Source organism: Sebastes umbrosus, chromosome 10 (assembly GCF_015220745.1).
Source record: "Sebastes umbrosus isolate fSebUmb1 chromosome 10, fSebUmb1.pri, whole genome shotgun sequence".
NCBI lineage: Eukaryota > Metazoa > Chordata > Actinopteri > Perciformes > Sebastidae > Sebastes > Sebastes umbrosus.
Window position 1 is genome coordinate 7654048 of NC_051278.1, and position 22844 is coordinate 7676891.

Here is a 22844-nt window from a genome sequence, read left to right on the forward strand (position 1 = left end):
AACAACAAATGTGAACCCACAACCTTCAGACTGTGGAGCAGTTTCTCTACCAGCTGAGCTGCCTGCACTCTGTGAGATGCCTCACTGCAGGTTTCAGGTTATTTAATGGATAGATAAACATATTATAATATATTAAAGGGTTTAACTCCTCCATTTCAGTGTGAACATGTTTCAGTCTGAAGTCTGTAAACTTTGTCTCTGCAGGTTGATGAAGATGAAGTCTGATCTTTCTCTCTCTGGTTCTTCGTGTTGATCGACGCCGGAGTTGGTTCAGTGGTTAAGGCCGCCAAAGTTGTGATGCGGGTTTGAACCCCTTTCCCCCCTAAGGTACCTCATGCATGAGTGTTAGTGATGAATTTGTGTGTGGTTTCATTTGTCTGTTTTAAAAATCAACAACTAAATATTTCAAACGCTTCGATCACACAAAACGTTTGTCACGATTTCGCGTCAATTTCAACTTGCGAATTTCCGATTATACAACGAGGAAGAAACGGAGAACATGCAACCTCAGTGGGTCGAGCTAGCTAGCTTGACATGCATTTAAATTATTTATTTATCTATATATATTTAAATATATACTCTATATATATATGGCTTTTGTTATAACTTTAAATGTATATGTTTTAGTCTTTAAATGTAATAGAGGAGCTGATCATGTGACCTTCACCTTCTGTAAACCTGTCTTGTTGAGGCTTTTCAGTTGAAATTGGTACATTTTAATGGATAACAATCCCTTAGAATGTAAAACCTTACAACTTGGTTAAAAATGGAAGTATTTTGTGTAAGTATAAAACCACTTAAAATATACAAATAACATTACAGATATGTTCACCTTAATTTGTACCTTAGCATCCCCTGCTTTATGGTCTATTTGACTCTAAATGGGACCATAATTTACTAGATGAACATCATGCTGTATTGAGGAAGACTTGAAACTAGAGATTGAGACCATAAACTCATGTTTACAAAGTTTACTGAGGTAATAAATCAAGTGAGAAGTAGGCTCATTTTCTCATAGACTTCTATACAATCAATCTGCGGAGTCGCCTCCTGCTGGCTGTTAGAAAGAATACAGGTTTAATCTCAGCTGGTGGAGAAGCTGCTTCACAGTCTGAAGGTTGTGGATTCAAACCCCTCCTGTGCTGTTTGTGTGTTCCTTCTTTCAACCCTCAAAGGGCTGTTTCATAAAGATGTCTCTTATTGTGAAAACCCTGTCTTAAATGAGCCTAACAAATCAGTCAGTTTCCTTGTGAAGTGACTCATATATCTCAGCTGAAATGTATCAGAGCTACAGAAGAGTTTTCACCTGTCAGCAGATGCTGATGGAGCTTAAACAATGATGTTTTGAGAACACTTCATTTCATGTTTCTTGGTGACAATTTAAGTTATTATAAAATGTTTAATTTGTATGCAATTATAGCATTTTTTATAATATTCAGATGGCACTGCTGCCAGTGCCTTTTTTCATTTTAACACTGGGGGGCACCAAAGACATTCAGGCTATAGGAGGTGTATGTTTTTGAGGGTGTTACAGCTTATCACCCCTCACTGTGATGGTTGTTTCTTGCTTGATCTGCCCACCTTTAAAGTCTTTCTTTATCTTTGATTCGTCTTATTTTCTGTTTTATTCATTTTGTATGATTATGCCTTTCTATGCTTTATGTAAAGCACTTTGACTTGCCTTAAACCAATTAGGATTTTATGTCTTTAAGTGACGGCAAGCTGCACACACAAACTCCAGAAATCTGTTCTTACTGTTGACTAATATAAATTAACTTTGAATGTTGAGGGGAAATTTCTGACATGAAAATTCATCTGTTTGTATAACAGCAATGGAAAGCAGCTTGCTGTGTTCGTTGGTGTGTTGGTCATTTCTTACTTGCTGGTTTTATTCACTGATATTTGTCTCCTTGGTGCACACAGCCAGACATCAGGTGAACCCAAATGTGGCTGCTCATAAGGTGTTTAAAGGAATAGTTTGACATTTTGGGAAATACGCTTTTTTGCTTTCTGGCGGAGAGTCAGATGAGAAGTTTGTTACACTCTCAGGCTGGATACAGTATCCGTAAAAGTGCAAAAAACAATTTGCTGATTTACGGTGGTTGTGTGCCCAACTATTTCTTGGCTGGGAGCTGCAGTCTAACAGAGTGGTAGAAGAAGTATTCAGATCCTTTACTGCAGTAAAAGTACTAATACCACACTGTGAAAATACTTTGCAACAAGTAGTCCTGCATTCAAAACCTTACAAAAAGTATGTAAGTATTATCAGCAAAAAGTACTTAAAGTACTTACTTAATCTATTGGAAGAAATGGAATATAATATTAATGATTATCTTTTCTTTTCTTTTCTTTACCTTTAAGTATTTGCTTGAGTAAATATACTTAGTTACATTCCACCACTGGCATAAAGACTAGAAACAGCTAGCCTGGCTCTGTCCAAAGTTTTAAAAAATCTTGAGCTCGCTTATTCACATTTTATATTTCATTTTTTTAATCCGTAGAAAAACCAAAGTGCAGAAACTACTAACTAGTTCTTAGCAGGGGGCTGAACACAGATATACAATCTGCCAAAATGTGAAACTATTCCTTTAAAGCTTTCTGTTGTAGAACTCGTACAGCAACAAAAGTTCTCAGGTTGGAGTTAAAGGTGCTAAATTCGATATCCAGAGCATTAATATAGCAACAAACAACTATTTACTATGTAGTGGAGCAATGTCTACCTGAGCAGAGAATGAAGTCGCTCTTGTGTGTGTTGTAATCTGAGCTTCTCCTTGCTTTGTTGACATCACCGGGTCGGCCGTGCATGCTTTTATTGCATATTCATATATATATACACTGGCTAGCTCATGGCCCCTCCAGTTCTCCCTCACCGAGAAATGCTCTCGATCCCGTATTTAACACCTTTAATAAGACAGTAACCCATAACGCACTTGTTTCCTTCTTGCTCCCTCTCTTTCTTCATTTTACTCCTACTTTCTTTGAGCCTGCATGTGACAAAAGAACTTTTGGCCCTGAACTGCCTCCAAAGAACCTCCTCTACCAACCAGGTGAAGAGGGATATCTGTGCATTTCCTGAGGAGGAGGTCTGTCTGACTCAGCTCAGGGCAGAAAAGCCCCCCAAGCTCTTCTTCTACTTACTTTCCCTCCCTCTTTCCCCTCCTTTCCTTCCTCTCTTGCTTCCTACTGACAGTGCATTTGGTAGTTGAGTTTGGCTCCCAGCCTGGTTCCTGCCAGGTGTTTATTGAAGGCGTCGTCCATCTCTCGGCTTTGTTCTGGTGTGAAGTGGTTCCTCCAGTCCCCGACCTCGCCTGCTCAGGGACAAAAATACAACGCCATTAAACCCTCTGATTTTCCCTTAAATTTCTTCTTAAAGCTTCAAAATAAGTAATGACCAATGCACCATTGAAGTTCACACTTATAAAGAGCAAAATGTCAAACCTATGAGAGTGAATATGCCTATTCACTCTCTTTTCGAGAGTAAGATGAGAAGACATAGTTCCAGCACTTAGTATAAGAATAGCTCAACTGGATATACCTGAAAATATCTGACATCATCTGAGAGTTAAGCTGCTAGACAATGCTGCATTTTGGTTTCATTGTGGCAGAAAAACATCACACCCAGAAGGCAAACAAGTGAATCTGATACGTCCATTAAAACCACAAACTGTAGTTTTTGAGATACAGCGTGTGCAATATTGACCTTTAGAGGTTTTTGGTGGTGTGTTTGCACAGAGCCAGGCTAGCTGTTTTCCTCTGCTGTCAGTCTTTATGCTAAGATAGGCTAAGCAAATCCTGTCTCCACCTCTGTACTTAGAGGGTAACTTCGATATTTTTCAACCTGGACTCTATTTTCTCATGTCTTTGTGTCAAACTGACTACAGCAATGTCTGAAATTGGTCCAGTATTGAGGGAGAGCGCTGTAGACAGCAGCTGCTAAATGAGCTGCAATGTGGTGCTATTGGGGCAAGCTGGCACCGTTATTCATGTCCACTAAAAGAGCTTGTTTTTGCCATAAAAACCTCTAATTGTTATTATAAGTGTGTGGCATAATGGAAAGAGTCTTGCTCAAGGAGAAGTCTTGTTCTGAAATCTGGCGAGGTGAGGTGTTGCTGGAAGAATACGGTGGAAATGTGGAAGACATCCATGGTGGAAACGGGCAGAGTTTGTTGTGTTGGAGTTATCTAAAAGATATTTTCAATGTCATGGCTGAATATTTAGTCTTTGAATTAGATGGCCGCCCGTATTTATTTGAGCCAGAGTATGTATATTCAGATTTCACAACGAGACTTCTCCTTGAGCGGGACTTGGACACAATAACAAACAGAACGGATCAAGCGAAAGATAAGAAAACCGTTTTATTTCTCTCTAGGGTCCTTTCCATAATGTTGTCAGACACTTATAATAACAGTCTGAGCCTCTCAGTGGCAAAAACAAGCACTTTTAGTGGACATAATTTTGCTGCTCACTTGCCCTCGCGGCTGCCGTTGTTACAGCGTTTTCCCTCAATACTGGACAAATTTCAGAAATTGTTGTCCCCATTAGTCACTTTGACACAAAAACATGGGAAAATATAAGGTCCTGGTTGAAAAATACCAAAGTTACCCTTTAACGCAAAGACATGAGATTGATATTCATCTTCACATCTCACTTGGAAAAAAAGCCAATATCTCCGTATTTCCCAAAAGGCTGAACTCTTCCTTTTAGTTACCCCTTTTTTGAATAACGTTATGTAGTTTTCTATGAGACTTGTACTGTAAACCAGTGAGACATTTGAAGTTGCAGCAGTGTAATTTTTTGGCTCCTGAACACTTTGACTCTGCTGCTTTGCAGTAATTTGCTAGTTGTTTCGGACTTGCTGCTACATATCATTACACAGATACTTGTTGCAAAGCCAAGCTTTATTTAAGGCCAGAGTTTCTCAAGATGCCAAATAAGGGTTCTTTTGCAAAAGCAGATATCTCCAGTTTAATTTATTTCACTAAATCATGTTGGGTTTTTCTTTTTATGCGATCCAAGGAATATCAGTCAAACTGGTGTTGGTTTATTCATTTTCAGAACGGCCTTTTTTAACTCTTCATATGCTAAATTACTGCAGGGGAAAAGTGTACAAAATTACAGTTTTGGCTTCGATGTTTCAGTCAAGTGAAAAGCTGGAGATCCAGAATATGCAGTACTATGTAGTATGTATGTGCAGTAAATATGCACATTGCACTATAGTTTTAAAGCAGATTCAATGGATTCAATGGATAAAACAATTTATTTCAGTAAATTCCCAAAAGATTTTTTGTGGAAAAAATTAATTAAAAGCACCTTTTCTGAAGATGACGTTTCCCAGAGCACCGTGTGAGTTGGCGGAGCTCTCCTTCATGGCGGTGAAGGTGCTTTTCTCTGCAATCTGCTGCACCTGAGCCTCCGTCAGGCTGAAGCCAAAGAAGGTGGTGATCTGGCGGACGCCCTCGCTCAGGTCCTGCAGGACAGGAACCAGAATCAGAGCCATCACAGACCGAGTGACCGTCTCTGCAGCAAGCTACCACTTTCTGCCAGACGCAACTAAACAATCATTGTGTAGTCTACCTGTTTTAGCTCTTCATAGGTGACAATCATGACGTTGGGGTCGTCCATCCTCTTCTCCCAGGCCAGAGCGTGATCAAAGTATGACCCCCAAGGAACTAGTTGTTTGGATTAAAACTGGGTTAAAGTTAAAGTCTTCAGCCAAACAGACAAGTACATATACAGCGTTTAAATAACTGTATTTCATTGTGATACTGTTCGTGAATACATGTCTAAATATGCTCATCGTAATGCTGTTGAAACAACTGTTATGTGACTTTCATATCTAAAAGTTTATCTTGAATGACTTATAAATGACACTATTTTTGTGGACTTTATTTAGCATATTCTGTATGTTGCCTTCGGCCCACATGTCAGGCAAACATTGGACTTCTGCAGAAGTCCAAGTTTGTCCTCTCCCACTCATGTTAACCTGTTATTTACCTGTGTCCATCTCAGCAAATGCCCACACAGGCAGCCTGCATTTAAGTTCGCTTGGAACCAGTCCAAGTCCACCTCTTGCAAGTGGTCTCAGTGCGGTTGTTTCGGTCCATACCAGAGTATGATTACTGTGTTCACAACTGCCCAAACGAACCGCACCATGGGTTGAACCGCACCACAGTTAGATTAAAATTGACTAATTGTTGGCTCGCCCTTAGCAGAGATGTCAAAAATTTGTAAAGCTGCACAATTTCATGAAATAGGTTTCCAAAAATGTATCTGACATCTGGCAGAAGTTTCTTATGTTTTTTCATGGTGAATTTATACTGTCAGAAGTAAAAATCCAGAAAGTAAACGCAAACTTATCCAAAGGGTTTGGGCAGGGGAGCAGCAGTCCAGAAAGCAGACAGGCATTAATAAAGACTGGACCGAAGAACAATAGAGGATGTGGCAGAGAATGAACAGAGGTGGGCTGGTAGGCTATACAGTAGGCTACTACTGTGTTAATGGAGAAAGTGGGACCAGGTGAGGTCAGTAGAGGTGAGGCGATGGTGGTAACAGGGGTTACTGTAGGGCAGGAGGGAGATGACGGGATAGTTAATACATGGCAGGGAAACAAAGCAGGCAAGTAGAGAATGAGAAGCAGGAGTAGTTTTCTGGCATTGTGACAGTCACTGTGGGTGGAGGTTGCCAGCATTACAAACGCATGAAGCTATGAAGTTAACCTCTGTACAGCCCTGTAATCCCTGGGCGGTGATGGTGATTTACAGTTACAGTGGTGGAGTTACAGAGCAGCACAGTAATGCTGCAGAGACAGCAGAGTACTGAGCATGTATGCTACTTTCTAGTCCACTTCTTTTCTGTGAGTTATATATTGTACTTTTTACTCCACTACTTGTGCGTATATTAGGATTTTATATTTGAAACATACATTAAATTGCCAGTTTATTTACCACCATCATGAGGGTTATAACATTCAGTTTATGTTAAAACTGTTTTAAAGAGAGGGTATGAATCAAATTTAGGTGGTCCGGTGGAGACTGTAGTTTGTAAAGCAGACTTATGTTGTCTTTTATTGTGAAGCCCTTTGTGACATCTGCTCTTGAAAAGTGCTAAATCAAATGTTTATAATTGTATTTTTTTCTGCAACAGCTATTAAATGCATTTTATATTCTGTAATTAAATCTCTTTTTAGTACTTTTTTTTTTATTGTTGTGCATGATCCAATTTGCCTTCACACGCACATGGTACAAAGCATGCATTTAATATTTAATCGGATTTGATCTCATTGACATCAGCCTTGCTTTTTACTGTGTTTACTGTTTTACCCAACATTTACCTACTGCTGTTTCACATTAAAAGCATTCAAGTGTTTCAAGCTTTTATTGTAAAGCAGCAACAGAAACTGCAATGTATAGCTGCACCAAGCGACAACCTCTGGGTCTAAAAAGTGAAGCCAATGCTGAAGTGTCTTAAACTTGCATTCTTTCTAACAGCCAGCAGGGGGCGACTCCTCTGGTTGCAAAAAGAAATCTGATTGTATAGAAGTCTATGAGAATATGAGCCTACTTCTCACTTGATTTATTACCTCAGTAAACATTGTAAACATGAGTTTATGGTCTCAATCGCTAGTTTGAAGTCTTCTTCAATACAGCATGATGTTCATTTAGTAAATTATGGTCCCATTTAGAGTCAAATAGACCATAAAGCAGGGGATGCTTTAGGGCGTGGCTACCTTGAGATTGACAGGTCGCTACCACGGCGTTTTCCGGTCTGGGAGTTGTCCGTGTTTTCGTCTTACAACTTTAACTCTTTCACAGTGTGTTTTCAGTTCATGAAAGTTAAGTTGTAACATTTTTGGTCGCCTAAAAATGTCTTATTCAGCGTTCGGTTGTTCTTCGCTCCACCCTCTCGTGTCACTTCTGGTTGCAAAAAAACAACATAGCGACAGCCAAAATGCCGATCTCGACGTCACGGTGACCACGTCCACTTCTTATATACAGTCTATGGGCTGCACAGATAAAACCAGCTGCTCTTCTGTTGCATTTCTGCTCAACCGGGGTTTGCTGTAGTATTATATGTAGTAAGATATATCTTATATGCATTTTCTAGTACTTATTTTATTTAAGTAAAATATTAAATGCTGGCATTTGACCTTTTTCCCGTAATTGGGAATTTTTACATTATGCTACTTTTACTTCATGAAAAGATTTTAAAATGTCGTGGTATCAGTCTATGTGCTGATAAAGTGCCTTTCTCTGCCCAGTGAAGGCGTGAGAAGCCTCTCAACTCACATTTTATGAGTGTCTTGATGTAGTAAAATCACTGAGTAAAGCAACAGTGGCTCCAAAGCCCCACTTGAATTCAAATCTGTCCAACGCTTCCACAGTGACCCTGTTGAGTCGGCTGGACATGCTGTTTATTAGCCCATAAACACAGCGGAGCTGCAGGATCGCAAAGTCAGGCAGTGAAAGTACATGCAAAGCAAAAAGGTGGTATTTCTGTGTACTGGTCTGGTAGGTGTCAGGAGGAAATGAATGATCATCAGAGTGATCTCGAGCAGCAGACCTCCAACACAAATTACCTTCAAGACAAATTGGAGCGGATGAAGGGAGAGAATGAGGCAATGTAGTTGCAGCTCTGTGGTGAAAAGCAGTTGCGTGCAGTGGCTGAAAAACAACCTGGAGGCGACCGACCTGAGGGTGCAGCTGACTGACAAGGCCTGCACCATCATCAGATGTTGTCCAATTAATAATGAATAGACGGGGCTTAGTCAGTGAACACTATTAAAAGCTACTGTAGAAGTCTTTGGGTCGTGATAACATCGTGATAACCTGCAGGTGGGCAGTGTGTGTTGCTTTCTCACCGTCTCCACTCAGGAAGTGGGAGTAGAAAGATTCCCAGGACTGCATGGAGGGGAGGACCGGGTTGTTGTTGGAGAAATGATAGAAGGACACCAGAGTGTCTTTAGGGTTCCTGAAGATCACCAGCATCTGTACAACACATAACACAATGAATAGAATATTAACATTTTAGTGCATTGCACTGGTACTCTACAAAATAATTCAAAAAAAGAAAAGAGAGGCACAGAAAAAAATATAGAAAGAAGAGAATAATAACTATAATTAGAATTAAAAAGAAAAGGGGTTTTCATGTTTTTTATATTACTGAAACCACCTTTACTGTCTACATTCACAGTTAATGAGGAGAAGCAGTAGAAAGTGTTGCTGCAGACGTTTTGAAACATCTTACTTTAGTTTTCTTTGCATGGAAGGAAGCAGGGATGTTGTCGGGGTGCAGGTGAGTCCCCAGAAACCTCGGGGAGGGAGTCTCATCCATGACCTGAGGGGAGAGCGGGACAGGGGAGACAGGGGGAGTCAACTTTATCTATTACAATATACTTTTATACGCTGCTATTCAGCATTAGGCGTTACATGATGCAAAACACTTCATGTTTTGTGTGTAAAAGTCTTAGTTTGTAAAGTAATTCAAGCTGTCAGATAAATGTAGTGGAGCAGAAGTAGAAAGTGGCATGAAAAGAAGATTCTCAAGAAAAGTACAGGTATCTCAAATGTGTACTTATGTACAGTGCTTGAGTGAATGTACTTAATTACAATGACTAACACACAAATCCGGTGAGTACCTTTACGACATCCGGTCCAAAAAACTCGATCAGCGGCGGCATCCTGGATTCCATTTTCATCCCTGTGGCCTCTGCAATCATCTTCCTCACCACCCCCACCATCCAGTTAAATCCTGTGCACACACACACGCACACACGCAGGCCATGTTTCAAACATGTTGTAGAGTTATGCATTGTTCAACCACACTCCATTTTGTTATCTGGTTGAGACAGCAACATCCCTCATGATACACTGTATGTGAGGGAAATGGGAATAAATCTCTTTTTCCTGGTTCAGCCATGGGATGGGGATGTTTTCGGTTTTAATATTTCACTCAAATTAGCAATAGACGGTGTACAAAATACGCTGAATGTGTGACTGTCACACATTGCATAAACATTTTAACATTGCAGCTACTTCAGTGATGATAACACACCCCACATTATACTCTGCAGCTGCTGCACATTATGTCTTTCATCTGTTTCACTTCTTCTTCTCTTCTTTCTTTTTGGCAGCGAGCCAGCGTGTTACTCTCCAGGTCGCCGTTTCCTCTGATAGATCAGACTGTTACGTAATGACCCTGGATCACAGTTAACAGGTGAGGTAACATCAGGGAGGGTAATTTAAGGATTTATGACCTGCCAGGTTAAAGGGGGATAAAATAAAAAACATACTCCAAGTGTTTTTTGTGCTGACTAAATTTTCTCTGAGATTTGCAGCATCTCCTTGCAGTATTTTTTTGTAATTCTTATTCTTAATTTTTCTTTAAACAATGACCGTCAGAAGGACCGCTACACAAGCTTTTACTGTACAGGTGTTATTTAAGGCACATTCCAACATTTTGTGCAGTTTTCCATATTTCATCCTGTTTTTTTGTTGTGTAAAAAACTAATTATTTTTCCAGTATCACCTGTGCTAGGACAGTATACATCATGGAAAATGTTTCAACAATCTGTCAGACAAGAAAAGTAAAAGACAGCTTGTGCTTTTAGAGCTAAATTCCTCAACGTTGACTCGGGTCATTTGAGATGCAAACAGGGTTGTGAGAGATTTCTAACATATTGATATATTTAAAGGGTTTTCTCACCTCCAGTTATTTGTGCAGATAGTTTGTTTAAGTGTGTTTTTTTGTCCAGGTTTTGAGATCTCTGAGGTTCCTGCCTCCATGCTCCAATACAACATGGAATTTGGTTTATGGTGCTCAACTCGTCACATACAGACGCTTTCTCAGACTCCTCGGCATCATTTTTCGGTCGCAGTAAACACATGCTTAATGTCGTGAATTAAACAAAAACATTTGCTTAGGTTTAGGCAAAAAAATCACTTGGTTAGGTTTAGGAAAAAAAAACACGTTTGAGCTTGATATTACTACGTTTGTAACAAGCCACACAGGACAGGAACAGCGGTCTCCTGGATAATAGCCTTGTATTGTTGGACCCATCCACCTCCCCTCCCAACTGCACTTTGTGTCTCTTTCGCTCTTTAAACTACGTCACCACAGCACTTTCCCTGTTCGTTTACTGTTGCCATGGATGGGTTTACATTGTAGTTAAAGGAACGCCTGGTGCGTCTCATACCGGCGCTAAAGGGCGCCTTGTGTGGTGGTATTGAACACCAACAGCCATGACAAAAAGTCTGTATTTGACGCCCTGGGAAAGAGAACAGTAGACCGACACTTTAAAAAAATGGATAAAGCTAAAATAAAACAAAGCTTTATAATCTCGGTGTAATTCAATTGGAGCTCCCTTGAAAATGACACCTGTCTCCTTCCTGGAGTGATTTATAAATTATTACTTTCAGGGACAGAAAGGGGTGAGAAAACCAGCTTATAGCCATGTAGTGCAACACCCACAGACAAACCAGTAAAAAATATGACAGGCTATAAATATGAGAGTGCGCAGATGAAGGTCGGGTTAATCCTACTCTATCTTCCTCCATATATCACAGAGACATCAGGAAGCCATTATCTGTGGTGGTCTGCTGTGCAGCACTGATTTAACTGCCTGTAACATCAAAAGAGGGCGTTCAGCCGTTTGCAAAGAGGCTCCCATTGGCTAAACTGATGGAGCTGTCGCACACCCATAGATAAATAGCTCTGTTATCCCTATGCGGGCCCCAGGCCAAACGGGCCCCTATATGCATGGAGATGTGGGACGGGTGTGTGCAATCTAACATTCCTCTAAAAAGGCGATTACCTCTTCTGTCTCTGTGTCGTTGCTCCACCAGCGAGCTGGTGTGCAAAAAAAGCCCATCAAAAGTAAACACAAACCCCAAAAAGAAAACATGTCGCATTCCTTGAACGCACCGCGGCGACAGCAGGAATGTCACGCTTTTCTTCCTCTAACTGTGAGCGCTTTGTGTTTTTTAAGAGAAAGGGATTCAATGTGGCGTTACGTGGTGCTTATAAATCATCACCACATTCACTCAGGTATCAGTGCACATACTGTACATGCACTGCAGTACCCAGAATTCCTGCAAAGTGATGTCAGTAAAGTGGCAATTCGAAGGTGTTAAAGCGCTCACGTGATGCTGTTAAGGAGGCAGTTTTGAATTTCAGTCTTAAATTAATAAAACTGTTCGGTAACACTTCATAATAACCATCATTTATGTAAGGGATGCAGCGATGCACTTTTTCACAATGTTGACATTGAGGACCAACATTTTCTAGCTGCCGAATCTTTAAGCTTACATGTGTGTCCTTGAATGCACCAACCACAGTCCCTGCTGTGCACCGCCATAAAACAAATATGTAAGTAATTCAATATTCATAGAACTGAACCGAAACCAGCGGCTGCCTGGAAGGAAGGAAATCAAGTCTAAACGCTGCTGGGATTAGTTGGACAGGGGTCAGAGGCAAAGGCGCCGATTTATGTTTCTGCCGGTGGGGTGCTCAAAATAGTTGAATGCCCCACCCCCACGCCCAAGACAAACCTTCTGCAATAACCACTTATGACTTGTTGCCATATGGCTTTGGAAAAAGTAGTCAAATGCATGCATTTCAGCACCATAGAATGAAAGGAACAGAAAGTAATAATCAATGCCAGTGAAATTATTTAGTAAAAATGCTCAGGTCACATGAACATAAATCATAGACCAAGTGCACAATCCAACACCCCCGTGGTTGTGAGACATCGCTTCTATAGTACACCCATAAAGTATAGGCTACAAGAGGTCGTCTATTAATAAGCCAAAAAGTTATAATAGGCTATCTAACCTTGTTACATATGCAAAAAAGCATACAAGCGCACTTGGTAAAATACATTCAATAAACCATCGGCCCACACAGCTACTAAATATTAAAAATTGTATATGTTTTTCACTCATTAACATGACTTCTTTATGATTTGTTTTCAGCTCATGCTGGGTGGAGTTTGCTGACAAATCAATGTAAATTTGGCGGCTCCGACTGTACGCTGGTGCACGTGGGTGCTCGGCTTTCTCCGTGCGTGCTCGAGCCAGGAAGCAGCCTGGCACTTATGAGGTACTGAATGATTTGTTGGGTGAAAATCTGCAGTGTGGTTTCACAAACTTGTTTGGTACGAAATGCTGCCTTGTCTATGGCATCCACTAATTTACTCTTTTTCTTTTTTCTTGTGCAGATGTTTGATGGGAACGCCGACTGTGGTATGTGCAACTAACAGCTCATCAACACAAGTGCAAATTAAGAACATACACAAATACGTTTTCCTTCTAACCACCACAGCCTGTACAGCGTAACACAAGATGCTTCCTTTTGCAAGTTATATTACTACATGATTTATTTTCTCAATATAAAAAAACAGGAAATCTATTTGTTATCTCTGTTTTGATTCTGTTGTGGGGTGTTAGACACTGTATATGTGATTTATTTAAAGAATAGTGCAGCATTTTGGGAAATAAGTTGGCGTGAGATGTTCAGGTGGATATCAGTCTCATGTCTGTGTTTAATACAGAACTAGTGTCAGGATGTGGTTAGCCTAGCTTAGCATAAAGACTGGAAGCAGTGGAAACAGCTAGCCTGGCCTTCTAGCCTTCTGTTTGTGTAGAGATTAAATAAACAAGATATATCATGTTAATCGGAGAGCTTTAGAGGTGTTGAGGTGTCTTTTAAACTTTGGACAGAGCCAGGCTAGCTGTTTCCCCCTGCCTCCAGTATTTATGCTAAGCTAAGCTGACAACATCCTGACTCCAGCGCTGTACTGAACACACAGACATTGAAATCTACTGTATCTGAACATCTCACTCCAAATCATTACCACAAATGTCTATTCTTTCAAAAGCACATTGTATGTTATGTATTTTACAATTTAAATCACGTCTGTGATTTTTTTGTTTTGTTTTATTCTATTTTATTTTAATTTAATTTATTTTATTTTTTTCTATTTTATTTTATTTTATTTTATTTTATTTTATTTTATTTTATTTTATTTTATTTCATTTTATTTCATTTTATTTTATTTTATTTCATTTTATGTTATTTTATTTTATTTTTTGCCTCCCCACTCTCTGTTAGGAGGACAAAATTTACTTTGTTTTTATTCTTTTTCAGATTAATAATGATTGAAGGAAAAGAAAAATGAGAAATCTAATCATAATCTTAGTCATAAAGATAACAATATTACTTAAAACAAACAAAAACAAAAAACATATATTCAAGAGTGGACATGGACACATGTATGTAAACAGAAAAATATCAACAATATCAAAACAACAAATATCAATCACGTCTGTTTTACTTTTAGTTTATTCTTGTGAAATAGCGAATAATTCAATCATTGACTTGATAAATCAGAAAAGGAAAAACTTCTCCAGTTGCTGTTTACATTCACAGCCTGTCAGGGCGGTGTCTGTATGTTGATTTTAAAGATTTACTGAATAGCAAACCTCAGTTAAATATTTCCTTTGTTTAGTTACTGATCGAGGTGTTTGAACAGCTCAACATTTGGTTTCGATAGCAATCTTCATCACCTGACACCAAATGATTTACAATGTGGGAAAAACGGCATAGAAAAAATTAAGAATTTTAAACAGGCACATTTTCAGAACAAGGAGATTCATTAATGAATTGCACAAATGAGTCATTATCACACTTTTTAATGTTGTTTGTGGAAGTGTTGTTGTTTAATGTATGCAGCTAAAATATACCAATATTATAGAATACATTATTTGATTGATTGGTGATTTACTGCAGTTCAATTCTGCATTTTTATTTCAAGATTTTATACTTTTAAGTTTAAGCATTTGTTGATGAAATCTGTAGTGACTAAGAGTCAGTGGTGGAAAGTAAAAGTAAAGTACATTTACTAAAGTACTGTACTTAAGAACAATTTTGAGGTACTTGTACTTTACTTGAGTATTTCCATGTTCTGCTACTTTATACATCTACCCCACAACATTTATTTGATAACCTTCGTTACTTTGCATACTGAGATTAATAATACAAAATATAATCAACAAATAAATGATGATGTTATATTATAGATGAAGACATTATTGATCCCCGGGTGGAAATTCACAAGCTAGCCTGCAGTATATAAATTAATTAAAATGAGCTCCACCTTTACCAGCTGCAACATTAAAGTGATGTACACACTAATGCAGCAATAATTGTAATCCAATAATATGTATTATACTGAAATTAGCCCTTCTGCATAATGAGTTCTTTAATTTTGGTACTTTAAGTATATGTTGATGTTAGTACTTTTTCTTAAATCAGATTTTGAATGCAGGACTTTCACTTGAAACAAAGTATTTCTACACTGTGGTATTACTTTTATTTAAGTAAAAGCTCTGAGTACTTCTTCCACCACTGCAACAATCATTAACATTGCAAGCAACCAGTTGAAGGGAGGTCAAAGGTCAGAGGTCACAACATATGGATAACATGTCTTGTGACCCTTTAAAAACTTTATCAATCATTTATACGAATGTAACGCTATCTGACGATAGTTACTCTCTGGCTGAACAGCTGTAATAAATGATGTAATCAAAAATCACTCACCACATTTGGGATAAGCCACCAGCATGATGTCGTCCTCTCTGGCCTCGAGGTCCTCCAGAGCCTTTAAATGATCCTCGGGGCACATGAGGCGCGGGTACAACACCCCGTTGTATCTGTACAACTTCTCCTCATCCTTGATGTCCTTTGCCCTCTGCAACCTGGACTGCACGTCAGTGACGAAGGCGTTGGTGTTCATCCTGATTCAGTACAGTGTGGCAGCACAGGTCAGAAACTCAGAGGCAATAATTCAGCTTAAAAAAATAAAAAGTATAAAGAGAGTAGCAAACGAGAAGCTGCTTTCTATGCATTCGAACGTACATCCACTGCTGCCCTGTGAGCGAGCGAGCGAGCAGCACTGAGAAAGAGAGAGAGAAAGGGTGTGTGTAATCGTAGTAAAAGGAGGAGGTACCAGGGACCTCCTCCTTTTACTACACTAACACACACACACACACACACATGCAGGAAAATATGTGTGTTTGTGGAAGTGTGAATGATGAAATGCCTGTTCAGTGTTTACCAGATGGGAGGTACATGCTGACAGACTGTCTGCAGACCCCCAGTTTCTCTCATTCACGCACGCACGCACACATACACGCACACACACACACGCACACACACACACACACACGCACACACACGCACACACGCACACACACACACACACACACACACTATTCAGTTCAATTTGGCTGCAAAAGAGAAATTACGTTCGCTAAAGACCATCATCATGTTTTTAACTTTCTCCTTCCGTAAGTCTAATTTATTTGTGCAGCTCAGAAACACAATCAAAAACACTGAATCCTACATTTCCCATCATGCAAATTGATTGCATATTTTGCCTGGTAAACACTCAAATCACAGGGTTATTTCATCAGATGTGAAAAAACTTCCTCCAGAGCCGCAGAAGACATTATACGACTGTTTCAACAGGCTAGTATAACTCCTCGAGCAACACAAATTGTTTATTTATAACTACACAACCATTCAAAAGTTTGTAATCAGCCGTTATATTGATGTTTTCCTTTTTTCCCTCAATAATGGCTATTTTAACAGAGATAAAACAGTATAAATCAGACACCAAATTAACATTTGAAATAGTTTTGGCTTCAAAAGAAGAAGAATTAAATGATTCAAGCCCATTCGGAGTGGGCCAGCGAGTGGGCTAAAGAGTGGGCCAATGAGCAGGCCGATTGCTTGGCTCCTGGTAGCCTCCTGGTATTGCTGTTTGCAGCGTTGTCGGGGGCTTGTGCCCGTTCAGAGTGCGTGGCTGTTTGGAGCAGGCTGATTGCTTGGCCCCAAAGAAGTGGGACTCCAGGGAAGTAAGAAGAGTTCGGTTGTAATGTTCGTAAAACTCGCTGCGGACGACATGCTGGAGTCTGCAGAGCCCTGAAGTTTCGCCCCCACTGCTACGCAGAGTGTTGGTCACCTATTTATTCCAAGTTTATTAATATTGAACATGTCGCAGGTCCAAATTTGCACCAAAGTCAAAAAAGCACTCCATTGGGTCCCCAACAATACACCCATAAAGTGTGAAGTAGATCAGATTAGTGGTCCTCGATATATGCGAAGGACATACAGACAGACAGACAGACAGAGATTCCTCGCTTTATAGTTAGATGTCCCCACAGTGTTACATGAGAGGGGAGAATACTGTTGGAACTTTTTTTACATTTTTTTCCAGTCCAGAAAAGCACAAGGGACCATCGATAATTATCAAACCACAACGGCGCAACTGGGCTCTAAACGTTTCTCTCTGGGCCCTCTGCGGGCTACTCAGTGGTTGGATTAAAGACGTTTAAACTGTGATTTGTCAGTCCATATTATCTTCAACTGATATTCCCTGATCCAGTTTCAATAGTGCTACCCTTGGACTTACCTCCTATTTCTATTTATAAGTTTGAAGAACAGCTTTGCTAAAGCAATACGCCCAACCACTAACCGCAGGTCCATCTCCCAGAGCGTGCCACACGATCTCCTCCTGCCAAAGTAATCTTCTGGTGGCGGGGAGGACGAAACAAAAATACGAGTTGATTTTCTCGTTTCTGTCGCTTTGGATTTAATCCAATAAACTAACTATCAAAGTGTATACAGGCTCCGGTTAGTGACACAGTAAACACAAAGATGGTTAATGTAAAATATTGGCCGACACCACATGGGAAGATTATAAGATAGCAGTGTTATTTTGAGCGGCTCAGAGTTTCAGTAGTTTGGAGGAGTTTTGCGTATACTTGCCTTGTTGTTATTTTTTATATAACTGATGATTGTTAATTTAGATATTTTTACCTGTTTACTTGTACCACGGGAGTCAGACAAAGAGGGTGAAATAGGCTTGGATATTTTCACGTTTACATACTTTAGTTATTCCAGTTAGCCTTATTGTTTATAATTCCTTTAATTTAATAAACAGTAAAACGTATCTGATCACAGTCAAGAGCCTTACTCAGCCTCTTAGCGTTTTTTTTTTTAATTGATAGTAGTCACTACAAACATATTTAATTTGTTTTCCTCTAACATATCCAATCTTGCAGTACAACATCTGCTTGTATTCACTCAAACAAACGTTACCTCTGTACGTAATCCAGGCAGCCACAGTCGTTTGTGGCGGGAATCAGGGAAACAGTTTAGTATTACATAAACAGAATTCCTCGGAGACATGGGTTGCCTCAAGTCTAGTTAACTGATGTTTATGTGTAAAAGTGGTGGGGTGCCTCTTTAAGGGATTTAGAAATCAAGATTCAGTTACACTGAAGGGCAGATTAAGTCATAGGATGAGGTTTCCCCGAAAATACAACTTGTCTGCCTCAGCAGAGTTCATTTCACATCCTCTGTCTATGACACGGAGCCGAGCTGCTGCTGGACTGTGGCCACAATCATTTGGTGACGGTACGCTCACTTTCTCTACATTTCACAAGTCTTGAGTCAGTTAATGATGTTGATCACTCAGCAAACACCTCTTTGAGCCTGGTTTCAATGTATTTACTTCTTGTTGTGTAAAACCATCGAGGTGTTTATGGTTTCAATCTTTCCGCCAGATGTTGAACCTGCTGCAGAGATTTTTTATCCCATTCAGCCTCGAGAGCATCAGTGAGGTCCAACGCTGATGTTGTGTGATCAGATCTGGCTCCCAGGTGGCGTTCCAGTTCATCCTAAAGGTGTTGGATGGGGTTGAGGTCAGTTCTCTGTGCAGACCAGTCAAGTTCTTCTACACCGAGCAGGGGGAATCAGTTCTCTTATACACAAGTGCATTGCCATGTTGAAACAGGAAAGGGACAAACACAAATCTGTTGACAACACAAAGTTGGAAGCACACTGTCGCTGCTGAAAAACATAAACTCATGCTGTTTTCAAATGCAAAAATATAAGCCACTGAATATCCCAGCTATCACCACTCCTCAGGGCTCTGAGACGAGTCTGTGTCTCATTACACTGTTCTGTACAGTAATTATCTGCAATATTGCTCATGTTTCACATGTTGTATTTATCTTTGGGTTGAGAACAAATGTGGCAGGAAACCGTCTGATCACGACTGCAAGCCAGACAGAGAAAATGCCGTTACACTGCAGTCTGCACCACTTCCCCCTACAGAACAAAAGAAAGAAATCGTGTCTGTCTCTTGTTCTTTCCCTTGTACATAAGATTCCACTTTTAGGATCTTTGTTTCTTTTTTTCTCCATTTCTGCCACTCTTTCCCACCCTCCCTTCCCCGCTCTCTTTCCTTCACCCTGTCTCTCTCTCTCTCTCTCTCTCTCTCTCTCTCTCTCTCTCTCTCTACATATATACATTTCAGTGTCGGTCGCCCGGGGCCCCACTCAGCTCGGAGGCCTCTCAGTGTCACTTGACAAACTGCTGCACACAAAAATCTCCATTCACCGCCGTACAAATGAGCAACTACACACACACACACACACACACACACACACACACACACACACACACACACACACACTCAACTTTGACCGAAATTCACATGAACACACATACACAAAATGACATCACAGAGTTCGTTACCACACACACACACCACACACACAGAGCTCTTTGGGGCCCCATACATAATCTACACACATTTCCACGCATTGAATCTGTTACGCTTCCTCTTCTTTCTCTCGCACTTTACGTGAATAATTTTTGAAGCCCCGCTGACTGTTTGAACATTCGCAATGCTCACTGCACACATCTACATTTACACATTTTATTGCTTCAGCTGTAAAATGGTTAAAGTTGATTTTTTTTTTTTTAATTGTTGCACAGGCCGGTCTGTGTTTGGGACAGTATGGCTGTCAGTCAACATGAACATGAACCCTTCCTGCATGATTGGATGAACACACCACTTGTGGGCTGTCATTGGTGTTTGCCTAGCTCTATGTGTTGAGCTGCAACAAATGAGTATTTCCATTATCGATTTATCTGCCGTTTATTTTCTAGATTCATTGGTTGGTCTATTCTCTTTTCCTTATTTTTAAAGTCCAGAATCAGAAATACTTTATTGATTCTCGAGGGGGGTGGGGGGGAGGGTGGGGAATTGGAGCGTTACAGTTGCTCTTATATAAACATAAAGAAATGTAAGAAAATAGAAATAAAGGAGTATGTAACATGGAAATTATGTACATAATGCTACAGTATAAACACAATATATGTAAAGAAATATAAGTGAGTAATAAAAATAAGAAATCAGAATCAGGTTTATTACACCAAGTATATACATACAAGGAATTTGACTCTGGTTTTTATGCAGCTCTATCAATGTACGTATGCATAATAGAAATAACAGAATAAAGAATACAATAATAATAATAATAACAATTTCAAATGTCTATATACAAGTCAAGTGTTCGGGAGTTGTAAACAATACAAATAGTGCAAAGGCATAAATACTGGATGGATATACGTGGACTAGATGATTATGTACAACCCAACAGCTCGAGGCAGATGGCCGCCCACCCAGAGCCTGGTTCTGCTTTAGGTTTCTACCCGCTAAACGGGGAGTTTTTCTTGGCCACAGCGCGTTGCAATACTCTTGGTGGGATCTCTTGTTGGGTCTCTAAACTATAGAGTACGGTCTAAAACCTGCTCTATATATAAAGCGTCTTGAGATAACTTCCGTTATGATTTGACACGATATAAAAATAAATTGAATTGAATGTACAGCATGTACATGTGGAGATGTCTATATACTGTATGCACAGTTAGTAGGAGAAATATATTGAAATATTTGCTTTAAGATGTGCAATATATAACATATAACCACAGTGCAAATAAGTAAATACAAAATGCTTATCAGTTAATACAAAATGCTGAGAAGTGGTATCTATTAAATGTGTTAAATATAAATGCCAGAATGGTGTAAATAAGAATTAAATAAGAGTATTTCTTGAAATGTAAAGTATAAATGCAGTATTAACGACAGACTACTGCATAGTTGAATTATTGCACTCATTATTGTACAGTTAAAGGGACTGTTTGTAACTTTTTACACGTATAAATCACCCGGGTCGGTGTCCCATGCATGCTCGCTGCGTGTGCGCGGCATGCGCGTGCTCGCCATTGTTAAACAGTGTTGGCCGCGGTCGGAGGACGCGGGGAGACCGTAGCTTTGGTCTCCAGGGCCGGAGTCTCTGCTGTACTCTGCTCCTCTGCTCCTCTGCCTGCTTGCCTTCACTCAGCTCGCTCCACCTTTCACGTGCATGTGCGCACACCACACACTGCAGAAGAGTTAGTTTAGCTCTGAGGCTATCTAGTGAATGTACAGTGGACGTTTGTGCAGAAATAAATGCTGCAGCTCCTCCAGACAAACAGAGGTTTCCTGTGTCTTGTGAAGTGACGGGGCTCCGCAGCGAGAAACGTTATCGTCTCCGACCGGGTGCCGGTGTCTCCCCTGTTCCCTCCGGCCGCGGTCGGGAGACTGAAGCAGGAAAAGCCAACTCTAGGATCAGCACTGATTCATGGAGAGACCTTCGTCTAGTCAGCTAACATTACTGCCAAGCAGCTGAAATATAGAGTGGTAATGTGGTCTTAGCTGACGTGTGTCGCCTCACTGTTTTGAGCGTTGCTAATTCATGTCTATTTAGAGCGAGCAAGCGCGAGCCTGACGCTGACTTTCATTGACTTAACGGCCACAGTCACTGTTAACAAGCATTTCTAATTCTTACAAACAGTCCCTTTAAGACGTGCAATATATAACATATAACCACAGCGCAAATAAGTAAATACAAAATGCTGAGAAGTGGGTTCTATTAAATGTGTTAAATATAAATGCCAGAATGGTGTAAATAAGAATTAAATAAGAGTATTTCTTGAAATATACAGTATAAATGCAGTATTGCACCATTTAATTATAGCAGAAATGATTGTATTTGTAATCCAGTAGAGGGCGGTAATGCGACCTGTTGGATGTATAAACCGCCTCTGCTACTATATCTAAAAACCACCGAAGAAGAACAAGAAGACAGGCGCATGCGCAGCGCGGCCAATTACAAACAAGCTTTACGGTGGTTCGTGTCCAAAGGGTCCATGGAGGGTCTAATGTCCACGTCCTCGGGTCTGTCTCACCACAACACCACTGAAAGTTCGGCCCGAAGCCGGACGTGATGCCGTCTGGAGTTACCGAGAGGAATATGTCATTAACATCAGTGATGCAGGTGTGTGATGCTAACAGGCTAACAGCAGGTAGTACAGCGGTCTCTTAGCAACCTGCAGCTCCGGAGCTACATCCGGGCTCTTCAGCTCCTCCCCCGTGCCTCCCTGTGGATTTATAAACATGGAAATGAATAACTGTTTTATGTTTACATTTTCATTTTTATTTATCATCTATGTACAACGGTACGACGGAGTATTAGGGCCACATTGAGGAAAAACAAATACATCTGAGATTATGAGAATAAAGTCATAATATAATGAGAATAAAGTCATAATATGAGAATAAAGTCATAATATGAGAATAAAGTCATAACATTATGAGAATAAAGTCATAATATTATGAGAATAAAGTCATAATATGAGAATAAAGTCATAATATGAGAATAAAGTCATAACATTATGAGAATAAAGTCATAATATTATGAGAATAAAGTCATAATATGAGAATAAAGTCATAACATTATGAGAATAAAGTCATAATATGAGAATAAAGTCATAATATTACGAGAATAAAGTCATAATATTATGAGAATAAAGTCATAATATTATGAGAATAAAGTCATAATATTACGAGAATAAAGTCATAACATTATGAGAATAAAGTCATAATATTA

General features: G+C 39.8%; 1 protein-coding gene across 1 annotated transcript; it reads right to left on the minus strand.

The window, feature by feature from the left end:
* Nucleotides 1–2373: 2373 nt before the first annotated feature.
* On the minus strand, nt 2374–16100 carry sult6b1 (sulfotransferase family, cytosolic, 6b, member 1). The gene is made up of 7 exons (XM_037782834.1): nt 15595–16100; nt 9635–9747; nt 9244–9333; nt 8858–8984; nt 5575–5669; nt 5311–5467; nt 2374–3308 (listed from the first exon to the last, which is right to left on the minus strand). Exons 1-7 carry the CDS (start codon nt 15788–15790, stop codon nt 3181–3183), a joined length of 906 nt encoding a protein of 301 aa, XP_037638762.1. The 5' UTR covers nt 15791–16100; the 3' UTR covers nt 2374–3180.
* Nucleotides 16101–22844: the final 6744 nt, after the last annotated feature.

Bases quoted from the DNA above. Each gene is read 5' to 3' on its own strand.
- sult6b1 (XM_037782834.1), bottom strand. From the start codon at position 15,790: ATGAACACCAACGCCTTCGTCACTGACGTGCAGTCCAGGTTGCAGAGG. The intron at 9,334-9,634 runs GTACTCACCGGA...CTCTCCCCTCAG, and splicing joins TTGGACCGGATGTCGTAAAG to GTCATGGATGAGACTCCCTC. The intron at 5,670-8,857 runs GTGAGAAAGCAA...CCAAACAACTAG, and splicing joins CCACTTCCTGAGTGGAGACG to TTCCTTGGGGGTCATACTTT.